Raw genomic sequence first — 12,651 nt, forward strand, 5'->3', positions numbered from 1 at the left:
GGGTGTCTTGGAATCTTGCCCTGTATATGCAAAGCTTAGCAGTTGTCAGACTTCTTAGGGGAAGATTGAATGCAGATTCTTTTGGCTTACTTTCCTGCAGTTTCCCCCTCTCCAAGATTTTTTCCCCTGAAGCCCCAGTTTCTTTAGACTCATCGAACTCCAATATCTGTCTTAGCTAGATAGGACTGCTGGTTTCTGCTAGAACTCACTTTCCTACACTGTGAATTCCAGCAGTCTTCAGGGAAAATTCTAGGGTGAATGTGGATCTCATGTTGTTGTCCCTATTCTCAGGAATTGTAGTTCCTCAAGTCTTGCCTATACTGGTTGCTTTCCAATGCCTTTAAACAATTCATTTATATATTTCGTCTAGCTCTTGTAGTTCTGTTTGGCAGGAAGAAGATTAATTTTAATACAGGCTACTTTGTCATGGCTGTAAGTCCAAATACATATTCAAGCACACATGGAATATTTACCAAAATTGACACAGTAAACAAGTTTCAACAACTTTCAGATGATTGAACTTATTCTGCCTGTCTTAACATGGTGGAATGAAGTTAGAAATTAATTACAAAAATGTAGCTGTACAATTTTCAGATTTTTGGAATTTTGGAATATATATCTGAATAATCCATGAGTCAGGGAAGAAATCACACTGAAAATTAGAAAATGTCAGTTGAATAAAAATGAACATTTGAAATCTTTGGGATTAGGGTAAAGCTTTGAGGAAATTTTCTAGCTTCAGTTACACCAATTAGAAAGGAGGAAAACCTAAAATCCATACTCTGTCCATCTCAAGAAGTTAGAAAAGAACAAGCTAGACCCAGGGAATATGGAAGGAAAAATACAGGTGAGAATAGAGAAAAATTAACAAAACCAAAATGTAGTTCTTCAAATAGACCAATAAAATTAACAGACTTCTAGTAATACCAAGAAAAAAAGGAGACAAGGCCTAGCACCAGGAATGAAACAGGGGCATTGGCACAGATCCCCAAAATATTAAAAAGAAATTCTGAGCAATATTATACACTAAATTTAGAAGAAATTAACAAATAACTTGAAAAACATAACAAAAGTTGCATAGCAAGAATTAGAAAAACTTGAAGGAATGTGTAAGTATTAAAAAAATGTGAGTTAATAATGAAACATTTTTTCACAAAGAAAATTCCAGGTCAAAATGGCTTCACCTGTGAATTCTTCCAAACATTTTAGGTAAAGATACATTCAATCTTAAAGAAACTCTTCCTCAGAATAAAAGAGAGATCATTTTATAACCTTAATATCAAAACCTAAAAAGGATATTATAATAAAACATTTTCTCTTGAACATTGAACAACATATTAGTGAATTAAATACAGCGATAAATAAAAATGATAACAAATCACAGTCAGGTTGGGATTATTCCAGGGCTTTTTTTTTTTCTTTTTCTTTTTTCCTTTAATATCTTTACTAGAGTGTAATTGCTTTACAATGTTGTGTTACTTTCTGTTGTATCACTATATGCATACGTATATCCCCATATAACCTCCCTCTTGCGTCTCATTCCCACCCTTCATATCCCAACCCTCTAGGTGGTTGCAAAACACCGAGCTGATCTCCCTGTCCTATGCAGCTGCTTCCCACTAGCTATATTACATTTGGTAGTGTATATATGTCAGTGTAACTCTCTCACTTTGTCTCAGCTTACCTTTCCCTTCCCCGTGTCCTCAAGTCCATTCTCTATGTCTGTGTTTTCATTCCTGTCCTGCCCCTAGGTTCATCAGAACCATTTTCTTTCTTTTCCTTTAGATTCCATATATATGAGTAAGCATATGGTATTTCTTTTTCCCTTCCTGACTTACTTCACTCTGTATGACCGACTCTAGGTCCATCCACCTCACTACAAATAACTCAGTTTCATTTCTTTTTATGGCTGAGTAATATTCCATTGTATATATGTGCCACATCTTCTATATCCATTAATCTGTTGATGGACACTTAGGTGCTTCCTTGTTCTGGCTGTTGTAAATAGTGCTGCAGTGAACATTGTGGTACATGACTCTTTTTTTTTTTTTCTTTCGGTACGCGGGCCTCTCACTGTTGTGTCCTCTCCCGTTGCGGAGCACAGGCTCCAGACGCGCAGGCTCAGTGGCCATGGCTCACGGGCCCAGCCACTCCGTGGCATGTGGGATCTTCCTGGACCGGGGCACGAACCCGTGTCCCCTGCATCGGCAGGCGGACTCTCAACCACTGCGCCACCAGGGAAGCCCATGACTCTTTTTGAATTATGGTTTTCTCAGGGTATATGCCCAGTAGTGGGATTGCTGGGTCATATGGTAGTTCTATTTTTAGATTTTTAAGGAACCTCCATATTGTTCTCCATAGTGGCTGTATCAATTTACATTCCCACCAACAGTGCAAGAGGGTTCCCTTTTCTCCACACCCTCTCCAGCATTTACTGTTTGTAGATTTTTTGATGATGGCCATTCTGACTGGTGTGAGGTGATACCTCATTGGAGTTTTGATTTGCATTTTTCTAATGATTAATGATGTTGAGCATCCTTTCATCTGTTTGTTGGCAATCTGTATATCTTCTTTGGAGAAATGTCTATTTAGGTCTCCTACCCATTTTTGGATTGGGTTGTTTGTTTTTTTGATATTGAGCTGCATGAGCTGCTTGTATATTTTGGAGATTAATCCTTTGTCAGTTGCTTCATTTGTAAATATTTTCTCCCATTAAGAGGGTTGTCTTTTCATCTTGTTTATGTTTTCCTTTGCTGTGCAAAAAAGCTTTTAAGTATCCTGAGGTTACATTTGTTTATTTTTGTTTTTATTTCCATTTCTCTAGAGGGTGGGTCAAAAAGGATCTTGCTGTGATTTATGTCATAGAGTGTTCTGCCTGTGTTTTCCTCTAAGAGTTTTATAGAGTCTGGCCTTACATTTAGGTCTTTAATCCATTTTGAGTTTATTTTTGTGTATGGTGTTAGCGAGTATTCTAATTTCATTCTTTCACATGTAGCTGTCCAGTTTTCCCATCACCACTTATTGAAGAGGCAGTCTTTCCTACATTGTATACTCTTGCCTCCTTTCTCAAAGATAAGGTGACCATATGTGCGTGGGTTTATCTCTGAGCTTTCTGTCCTGTTCCATTGATCTATATTTCTGTTTTTGTGCCAGGGCCATACTGTCTTGATTACTGTAGCTTTGTAGTATAGTCTGAAGTCAGGGAGTCTGATTCCTCCAGCTCCATTTTTCTTTCTCAAGATTGCTTTAACTGTTCAGGGTCTTTTGTGTTTCCATACGAATTGTGAAATTTTTCATTCTAGTTCTGTGAAAAATGCCAGTGGTAGTTTGATAGGGATTGCATTGAATCTGTAGATTGATTTGGGTACTAGAATCATTTTCACAATGTTGTTTCTTCCAATCCAAGAACATGGTACATCTCTCCATCTATTTGTATCATCTTCAGTTTCTTTCATCAGTGTCTTATAATTTTCTGCACACAGATCTTTTGTCTCCTTAGGTAGGTTTATTCCTAGATATTTTATTCTTTCGTTGCCATGGTAAATGGGAGTGTTCTCTTAATTTCACTTTCAGATTTTTCAGCTTTAGTGTATAGAAATGCAAGAGATTTCTGTGCATTAATTTTGTATCCTGCAACTTTACCAAATTCATTGATTAGCTCTAGTAGTTTTATGGTAGCATCTTTAAGGTTCTCTATGTATAGTATCATGTCATCTGCAAACAGTGAGAGTTTTACTTCTTCTTTTCTGTTTTGGATTCCTTTTATTTCTTTTGCTTCTCTGATTGCTGTGGCTAAAACTTCCAAAACTATGTTAAAATAATAGTGGTGAGAGTGGGCAACCTTGTCTTGTTCCTGATAATGGTGGAAATGCTTTCAGTTTTTCCCCATTGAGGACGATGTTGGCTGTGGGTTTGTCATATATGTCCTTTATTATGTTGAGGAAAGTTCCCTCTATGCCTACTTTCTGGAGGGTTTTTATCATAAATGGATGTTGAATTTTGTCGAAAGGTTTTTCTGCATCTATTGAGATGATCATATAGTTTTTCGCCTTCAATTTGTTAATATGGTGTATCACATTCAGGGATTTGCGTATATTGAAGGATCCTTGCATTCCTGGGATAAACCCCACTTGATCATGGTGTATGATCCTTTTAATATGCTGTTGGATTCTGTTTGCTAGTATTTTGTTCAGGATTTTTGCATTTATGTTCAACAGCGATATTGGCCTGTAGTTTTCTTTCTTTGTGACATCTTTGTCTGGTTTTGGTGTCAGGGTGATGGTGGCCTCTTTGAAGGAGTTGGGGAGTGTTCCTCCCTCTGCTATATTTTGGAAGATGTGTTAGCTCTTCCCTAAATGTTTGATAGAATTTACCTGTGAATCCATCTGGTCCTGGGCTTTTGTTTGTTGGAAGATTTTTTTTTTTTTGCGGTACGCAGGGCTCTCACCATTGCGGCCTCTCCCGTTGTGGAGCACAGGCTCCGGACGCGCAGGCTCAGCAGCCATCGCTCACGGGCCCAGCCGCTCCGCGGCATGTGGGATCTTCCTGGACCGGGGCACGAACCCGTGTCCCCTGCATCGGCAGGCGGACTCTCAACCACTGCGCCATCACAGAAGCCCTCTGTTGGAAGATTTTTAATCACAGTTTCAATTTCAGTGCTTGTGATTGGACTGTTCATATTTTCTATTTCTTCCTTGTTCAGTCTTGGCAGGTTGTGCATTTCTAAGAATTTGTCCCTTTCTTCCAGTTTTTCCGTTTTATTGGCATAGAGTTGCTTGTAGTAATCTCTCATGGTCCTTTGTTTCTGCAGTGTCAGTTGTTACTTCTCCTTTTTCATTTCTATTTCTATTGATTTGAGTCTTTTGTTTTTTTTCTTGATGACTCTGGCTAATGGTTTATCAATTTTGTTTATCATCTCAAAGACCCAGCTTTTAGTTTTATTGATCTTTGCTATCGTTTCCTTCATTTCTTCTTCATTTATTTCTGATCTGATCTTTATGATTTCTTTCCTTCTGCTAACTTTGGGGGTTTTTTTTGTTCTTCTTCCTCTAATTGCTTTAGGTGTAAGGTTAGGTTGTTTATTTGAGATGTTTCCTGTTTCTTAAGGTAGGACTGTATGGCTGTAAACTTCCCTCTTAGAACTGCTTTTGCTGCATCCCAAAGGTTTTGGATCCTTGTGTTTTCATTGTCATTTGTTTCTAGGTATTTTTTGATTTACTCTTTGATTTCTTCAGTGATCTATTGGTTATTAAGTAGTGTATTGTTTAGCCTCCATGTGTTTGTAGTTTTTACAGATCTTTTCCTGTAATTGATATCTAGTCTCATAGCATTGTGGTCGGAAAAGATACTTGATACTCTTTTAATTTTCTTAAATTTACCAAGGCTTGATTTGTGACCCAAGATATGATCTATCCTGGAGAATATTCCATGAGCACTTGAGAAGAAAGTGTATTGTGTTGGTTTTTGGATGGAGTGTCCTATAAATATCAGTGAAGTCCATCTTGTTTAATGTTTCACTTAAAGCTTGTGTTTCCTTGTTTACTTTCATTTTGGATGATATGTCCATTGGTGAAAGTGGGGTGTTAAAGTCCTCTAGTATGATTGTGTTGCTGTCAATTTCCCCTTTTATGGCTGATATTATTTGCCTTATGTATTGCGGTGCTCCTATGTTGGGTGCATAAATATTTACCATTATTATATCTTCTTCTTGGAGCAATCCCTTGATAATGATGTGGTGTCCTTCTTTGTCTCTTGCAATAGTCTATTTTAAAGTGTATTTTGTCTGATATGAGAATTGCTACTCCAGCTTTCTTTTGATTTCCATTTGCATGGAATATCTTTGTCTATCCCCTCACTTTCAGTCTGTATGTGTTCGTGGTTTTGAAGTGGGTCTCTTGCAGGCAGCATATATATGGTCTTGCTTTTCTATGCATTCAGCCAGTCTGTGTCTTTTGGTTGGAGCATTTAATGCATTTACATTTAAGGTAGTTATTGATATGTATGTTCCTTTTACCATTTTGTTAATTGTTTTGGGTTTGTTTTTGTAGGTCTTTTCCTTCTCTTGTGTTTCCTGCCTGGAGAAGTTCCTTTAGCATTTGTTGTAAAGCTGGTTTGGTGGTGCTGAATTCTGTTAACTTTTGCTTGTCTGTAAAGGTTTTAATTTCTCCATCGAATCTGAATGGCATCTTTGCTGGGCAGAGTAATCTTGGTTGTAGGTTTTTCCCTTTCATCACTTTAAATATGTCCTGCCACTGTCTTCTGGCTTGCAGAGTTTCTGCTGAAAGATCAGTTGTTAACCTTCTGGTGATTCCCTTGTATGTTATTTGTAGTTTTTCCCTTGCTGCTTTTAATATCTTTCTTTGTATTTAATTTTTGATAGTTTGATTAATATGTGTCTTGGCATGTTTCTTCTTGTATTTATCCTGTATGGGACTCTCTGTGCTTCCTGGACTTGATTAACTATTTCCTTTCCCATATTAGGGAAGTTTTCAAGTATAATCTCTTCAAATATGTTCCCAGTCCGTTTCTTTTTCTCTTCTTCTTCTGGGACCCCTATAATTCGAATGTTGGTGCATTTAATGTTGTCCCAGAGGTCTCTGAGACTGTCCTCAATTCTTTTCATTCTTTTTTCCTTATTCTGCTGTGTGATTGTTATTTCCACTATTTTATCTTCCAGGGTACTTATCCATTCTTCTGCCTCATTTTTTTGGCTATTGATTCCTTCTAGAGAATTTTTAATTTCATTTATTGTGTTGTTCATCATTTTTTATTTGGTCTTCAGTTCTTCTAGGTCCTTGTTAAAGTTTTCTTGTATTTTCTCCATTCTGTTTCCAAGATTTTGGATTGTCTTTGCTATCATTATTCTGAATTCTTTTTGAGGTAGACTGCCTATTTCCTCTTTAATTGTTTGGTCTGGTGTGTTTTTACCTTGCTCCTTCATCTGCTGTGTAATTCTCTGTCTTCTCACTTTGCTTAACTTACTGTGTTTGGGGTCTCCTTTTAACAGGGTGGAAGTGCATAGTTCCTGTTGTTTTTGTTTTCTGCCCCCAGTGGGTTGTGTAGGCTTCCTGGTAGAGGGGTCTGGTGCCTGTTTTCTGGTGGATGAGGCTGGATCTTGTCTTTCTGGTGTGCAGGACCACGTCCTGTGGTGTGTTTTGGAGTGTCTGTGACCTTATCATGATTGGAGGCAGCCTCTCTGCTAATGCATGGGGTTGTGTTCCTGTCTTGCTAGTCGTTTGGCATAGGGTGTCAAACACTGTAGCTTGCTGGTCTTTGAGTGGAGATGGGTTTAAGAGTTGAGATGGAGATCTCTGGGATTGTTTTCGCCATTTGATATAACGTGGAGCCGGGAGGTCTCTGGTGGACCAATGTCCTGGACTCGGCTGTCCCACCTCAGAGGCACAGGCCTGACACCTGGTCAGAGTGCCAAGACCCTGTCAGTCACACGACACAGAAGAAAAGGGAGAAAAAAAGAAAGACACAAAAAATAAAATAAAAGTTATTAAAATCAAAAATGAAAAATAAGTATTAAAAAGTAATAAAAGAAATAAAAAGACAGAAAGAAGAGAGCAACCAAACTGAAAAACAAATCCACCAATGGTAACCAGCACTAAAAAATGTACTTAGAAAAAAAAAAAAAGACAGACCGAACCCTAGGACAAATGGTAAAAGCAAAGCTATACAGAAAAAATCATACAAAGAAGCGTACACGTACACACTCACGAAAAAAGGAAAAAAAAAAATATAAAAGTAAGGGAGCAACCAAATCAATAAAGAATTCTACTAATGTTAATAAACTCTAAATACTAAAGTAAGATAAACATATAACCAGAAACAAATTATTTGCAGAAAGCAAACCCCAAGTCTACAGTTCTCCCAAAGTCTGCCACCTCAATTTTGGGATGATTTGTTGTCTACTCAGGCATTCTACAAGTGCAGGGTACATCAAGTTGATTGTGGAGATTTAATGCGCAGCTCCTGAGGCTGCTGGGAGAAATTTCCCTTTCTCTTCTTGTTCACACCGCTCCTGAGGTTCAGCTTTGGATTTGGCCCCGCCTCTGCGTGTAGGTCACCTGAGGGCATCTTCTCCACTCAGACAGGACGGGGTTAAAGTAGCAGCTGATTAGGTGACTCTGGCTCACTCAGGCTGGGGAGAGGGAGGTGTATGGTATGCAGCTTGAGCCTGCGGCAGCAGAGGCCACTGTGATGTTGCAGCAGCCTGAGGCATGCCGTGTGTTCTCCCGGGTATGCTGTCCCGGTATCATGGGACCCTGGCAGTGGCGGGCTGCACAGGCTCTCCTGAGGGGAGGTGTGGATAGTGACCTGTGCTTGCACACAGGCTTCTTGGTGGCTGCAGCAGCAGCCTTAGTGTTTCATGCCCTTCTCTGGTGTCCGTGCTGATAGCCATGGCTCATGCCCATCTCTGGAGCTCGTTTAGGCGGTGCTCTGAATCCCTTCTCCTCGTGCACTCTGAAACAATGGTCTCTTGCCTCTTAGGCAGTTCCAGACTTTTTCCCGGATTCCCTCCCAGCTAGCTGACTAGGTCAGTGTCTACCAGTTCTGACTTTCACCACCTCGTTAAGTCTCACTGCTGCTTGGTGGGTGTGGAAGTTCAGCTCCCACTGACACTAGGTGTGAGGGAAAGTGGAGTGCTGAGTAAGTACGGTTCCTACTGCTTTGTTTAGTGTTATTAATGCCAACTGGAGGTAAGAGCTCAGCTCACTGTTCACCTTTGCTGACATTGTTTTGGTGAGGGAATTGGACCACCATCTGCTTCTGCCAGGTGGGCAACGGAAGTTCAGCTCTCTGCTTACCCCTATTGAAACTATGGGGTGGAAGTTTTCCACTGACGTTTGGCTAGAATAGAAGGAATATTGCCAAAATGGTTGTCTGTTTTCTTAGGCCATCCTTTTCTCTGTTCTTTGGCTTGGCAAAACAAGTTTTGCTGTTGCCTGTTTTGTCTGTGTCAGTTGGTCCTTCTGGATTGGAGGCTTTTATAGCATCCTGTCAGCAATAAACAAAAACAGAACTCACTGCTGTGCTGCTTTTCAATTCCCAGGGTCACTAGGCAGTCCACCTACTACTTTCTATCTTTTAAAATCATCCTGTGCTTATTTTGTATGTTTTTTTCCAGAGTTCTTAATTGTAAGTAGGAGGACGTGGAAATGAAGGTGAGGCTACTCCATCTTGGCCAGAACTGGAAGTCTTCATACTAATTTTGATAGATTACAATTAGCCTATAAAATTTTAAAAATTGTGGCTATCACTGTATACATATATATCTCAGGTTGTGAAATTTTGAAACATTTTGGTAGAAGCTTATTTATTTTAGGCTAGTTTGCTCTGTGACTTTGGACACAGGCCCTCATTTTCTTATGTGTATGGTGAAATACTGGACTAGATCATTGAGGGTTCATTCATTTAACACTATAATCTTATGATCATTAAAATAGTTTTTTACCTTTTTTTCCTAAGTCAGTGTATACTGTTAGTACTGAGACAGGGGAAAAAGAACGTGGATTTTGGAGCAAGGCCTATGTTTGGATTCTAAAAGAAGGGGAGGTAGTTTTTACATATTCGTTGGGTATGGACATCAGAACCAATTTGCCTAGACTTACATCTTGGCTTTACCTTTACTAAGTGTGTGACCTTGGGTAAATTACTCAACCTCTCTTTGTCTCAGTTTCCTCACTGGTAATATGGGAATGATAGTACTGATCTTAGAGGGTTGTTGTGAACCCTCTAAGAGGGTTTATTTAAAAGAGTTACATCTAAGGCACTTAGAACAGTTCTAGCACATAGTGTACACAGTATAAATGTTATTACTTTCTGACTATGGGGCCTTAGGTCAGTCTTTTTTGTTTTTTAAGGTTTTATTTCTTATTTATTTATTTTATTTTTGGCTGCATTGGGCCTTAGTTGTGGCACACCGGATCTTCATTGAGGCATGTGGGATCTTTCGTTGTGGCACATGGGTTTCTCTCTAGTTGTGGCACACAGACTCCAGGGTGCATGGGCTCTGTAGTTTGCGGCATGCAGGCTCTCTAGTTGAGGGGTGTGAACTCAGTAGTTGTTGTGCTCTGGCTTAGTTGCCCCTTGGCATGTGGGACCAGGGATCGAACCCGTGTCCCCTGCATTATAAGGTGAATTCTTTACCACTGGACCACCAGGGAAGTCCCAGGGTCTTAGGTCAGTCTTAATCTCAGTTTTATCATTTGTAAGATAGGGATAATTATACCTACCCCACAGTGTGGTTGTAGGAACTAGAGAATACACACACACACTTGTGCACAATACACCTTGCATAGTAATTAGTGTCATGTTTATATTTTAGTTATATTTAATGGGAATTAGATTGGAAAATGTTATTTTGTAGGGTTTTGAAAATGTTTATCATCAAAGAAATCTTGATTTATTTTCTTCCCTCAATTGCGTAGAACGGAAAGATGCTGAAGGATGGGAAACTGTTCAGAGAGGAAGGCCTGTTCGTTCACGATCAACAGCAGTGGTGCCAAAAGTTTCATTACCAACAGAAGCATTAAGGTCAAAGGATGACAGTGATAAAGAAAATGTACATCTTCTACCTGACAAAAGTATTCAGAAAGGTGAATTTGTTGGAGGTGGACCTTCTAATACTATAGAATCTCGGCTCAAAGACTCATTACACTCATGTGATCATCCTCTCGCAGAGAGAACCCAGGTAGTACATTCTGAAAATCCTTTTATTGCTTTTTTATAAAGGATATATATACATATGTTGGAATGTCTTAATTTTTCTACTTCATTTTTTACTTTTATTGTGAAAAATTTCAGATCTACAGAAAAGTTGCAAGAATAGAATAATGAACTCTCCTGTACCCTTTTCGTAGATTCACAGATTAACATTTTGCCACATTTTTTTCTCTCTCTATTTACATATCACACACTCATATTGTATGCTAAACATTTGAGAGTAATGTGCAAATATCCTAACCATTCACCTTTAAATGCTATAGCATATATCTCTAAAGAACAAAGAAACTCTTTTACATAACCACACTATAATTATAAAATTCGGGGAATTTGACATTTATATAATATGGTTATCGAATTTATAGTCTGTATTCAAAAATTTCCAGTTGTCCCAATAATTTCTTCATAGAATGTTTTTCCATGATGCATGATCCAATCTAGAGTCACACATTGTATTTGTCTTTGTTTCTTTAATGTCTTTCACCAGGGACCGTTACTCAGCCTGTCTTTGTCTTTCATGACATTAATATTTTTGAAGTATACATTGTGGGTTTTTTGTACAGTGTTCTTCAGTTTGTTTATTCATTATTCACTTTAGCTTATACATTTTTGAGAGAAATAAAGAGATTGTTCTTAGCCTCACATTTAAAGGCATATCATATCAATTTGCCCAAGTTTGTTAACTTTGATTACTGGTTAAAATGGTGTCCTACTGCTTCATTTGTAGCGTTATTTTAAATGGTGATGAAAGTAGAATAATTTTTCACTTGCTCTACTTTTACTTCCTACAATTCGAGTATAGAGTGATTTATATTTAAATAATTCTTTAAAGTTAATATTCCCAGTACTCTTCTGTCAGTCCATTTGAAGTTTATTTTACTTACTTGGTTAAGCAAGGCATTTTTTTTTAAAAAACAGGACTTTAAAAAAATTTTTATTTTATTATTATTATTTTTTGGCCACCCTGTATGGCATGTGGGATCTTAGTTCCCAGACCAGGGATTGAACCTGCACCCCCTGCGTTGGAAGCATGGAGTCTTAACCACTGGACTGCCAGGGAAGTCCCAGCAATGCATTTTTAAAAGATACTTGTTTACAAAAAAATTTTATGTTCAGTTAGTATAATTTTATGTAAAATGTCCAATGAAATATGAGAGAGATTCTTTGATAAGGTACAGGGACTAAGTAAAAAAGTTGTAAAATAGTTGTCATATTTCTCAGTACAGAATAGTATCTACCTTTTAAAATTCTCTCCTTTTACTTGTAGGATATTTATTTTTATTAGAAACTGTACTCAACTTCCATGGTTTTTTTCCTTAATGATAATAATGGCTCTTAATCCTACATTGTTCCTGATGTTTTATAACTCTTTAATGTATGTATGTTTTGTGCCCACATGAGATTGAAAGCTCCTTGTGGGCATTATCTTATGTTGCCTTTTAATTTCCCACAATATGGAGCAGAGTCAAAGATACGTAGGAAGTAATCAGTACATAGTTGTTGGGTGAAACTTTAAGAAACTTTTAAATGTAGGTAAATTTGATGACGAAATCACTTTCTATATCACTTAACTAACATCTGGCATTCTTGGTACATGTATTATATTTTAACTATAAAATTTAACAGTATAAAAATTATGCTGATTTTGTGTAATGAATAAACTTACGTGATTTTTTGAGGTTTTAGAAATAGCCTATACATAGAACTTTTGAGTAATTATTGTTAAATTATTTCAGTATAAAAGTTCACTGCTTGTGGTGGCCAAGCTAATATTAATAATTGTTTTCTCCACTGTCATTCTGAAAATGGAATTAGCATTTTTATATATTTTTCAACATTATAGTTTAGCTTTGATTTTGTTATTTAAGTTGATATTGATTTTTTAATAAACAGCGTTGACTATATTGTGAAGATCAATAA

The 12,651-nt window shown here is 37.8% G+C and overlaps 1 protein-coding gene across 1 annotated transcript in view; it reads left to right on the plus strand.

Annotated features, from left to right (window-relative positions):
- SCAPER (S-phase cyclin A associated protein in the ER) overlaps window positions 1-12,651 on the plus strand; it is a gene marked incomplete at its 3' end in the record, with an annotated part of 494,945 nt that overhangs the window by 139,511 nt on the left and 342,783 nt on the right. Inside the window, exon 9 of the mRNA XM_082835986.1 lies at window positions 10,437-10,699. Coding sequence (XP_082692112.1) covers window positions 10,437-10,699 — 263 coding nt within the window. The remainder of the gene's footprint in view (window positions 1-10,436; window positions 10,700-12,651) is intronic.

Source organism: Leucopleurus acutus (assembly GCF_964270905.1).
Source record: "Leucopleurus acutus genome assembly, chromosome: 1".
Taxonomy (NCBI): domain Eukaryota; kingdom Metazoa; phylum Chordata; class Mammalia; order Artiodactyla; family Delphinidae; genus Leucopleurus; species Leucopleurus acutus.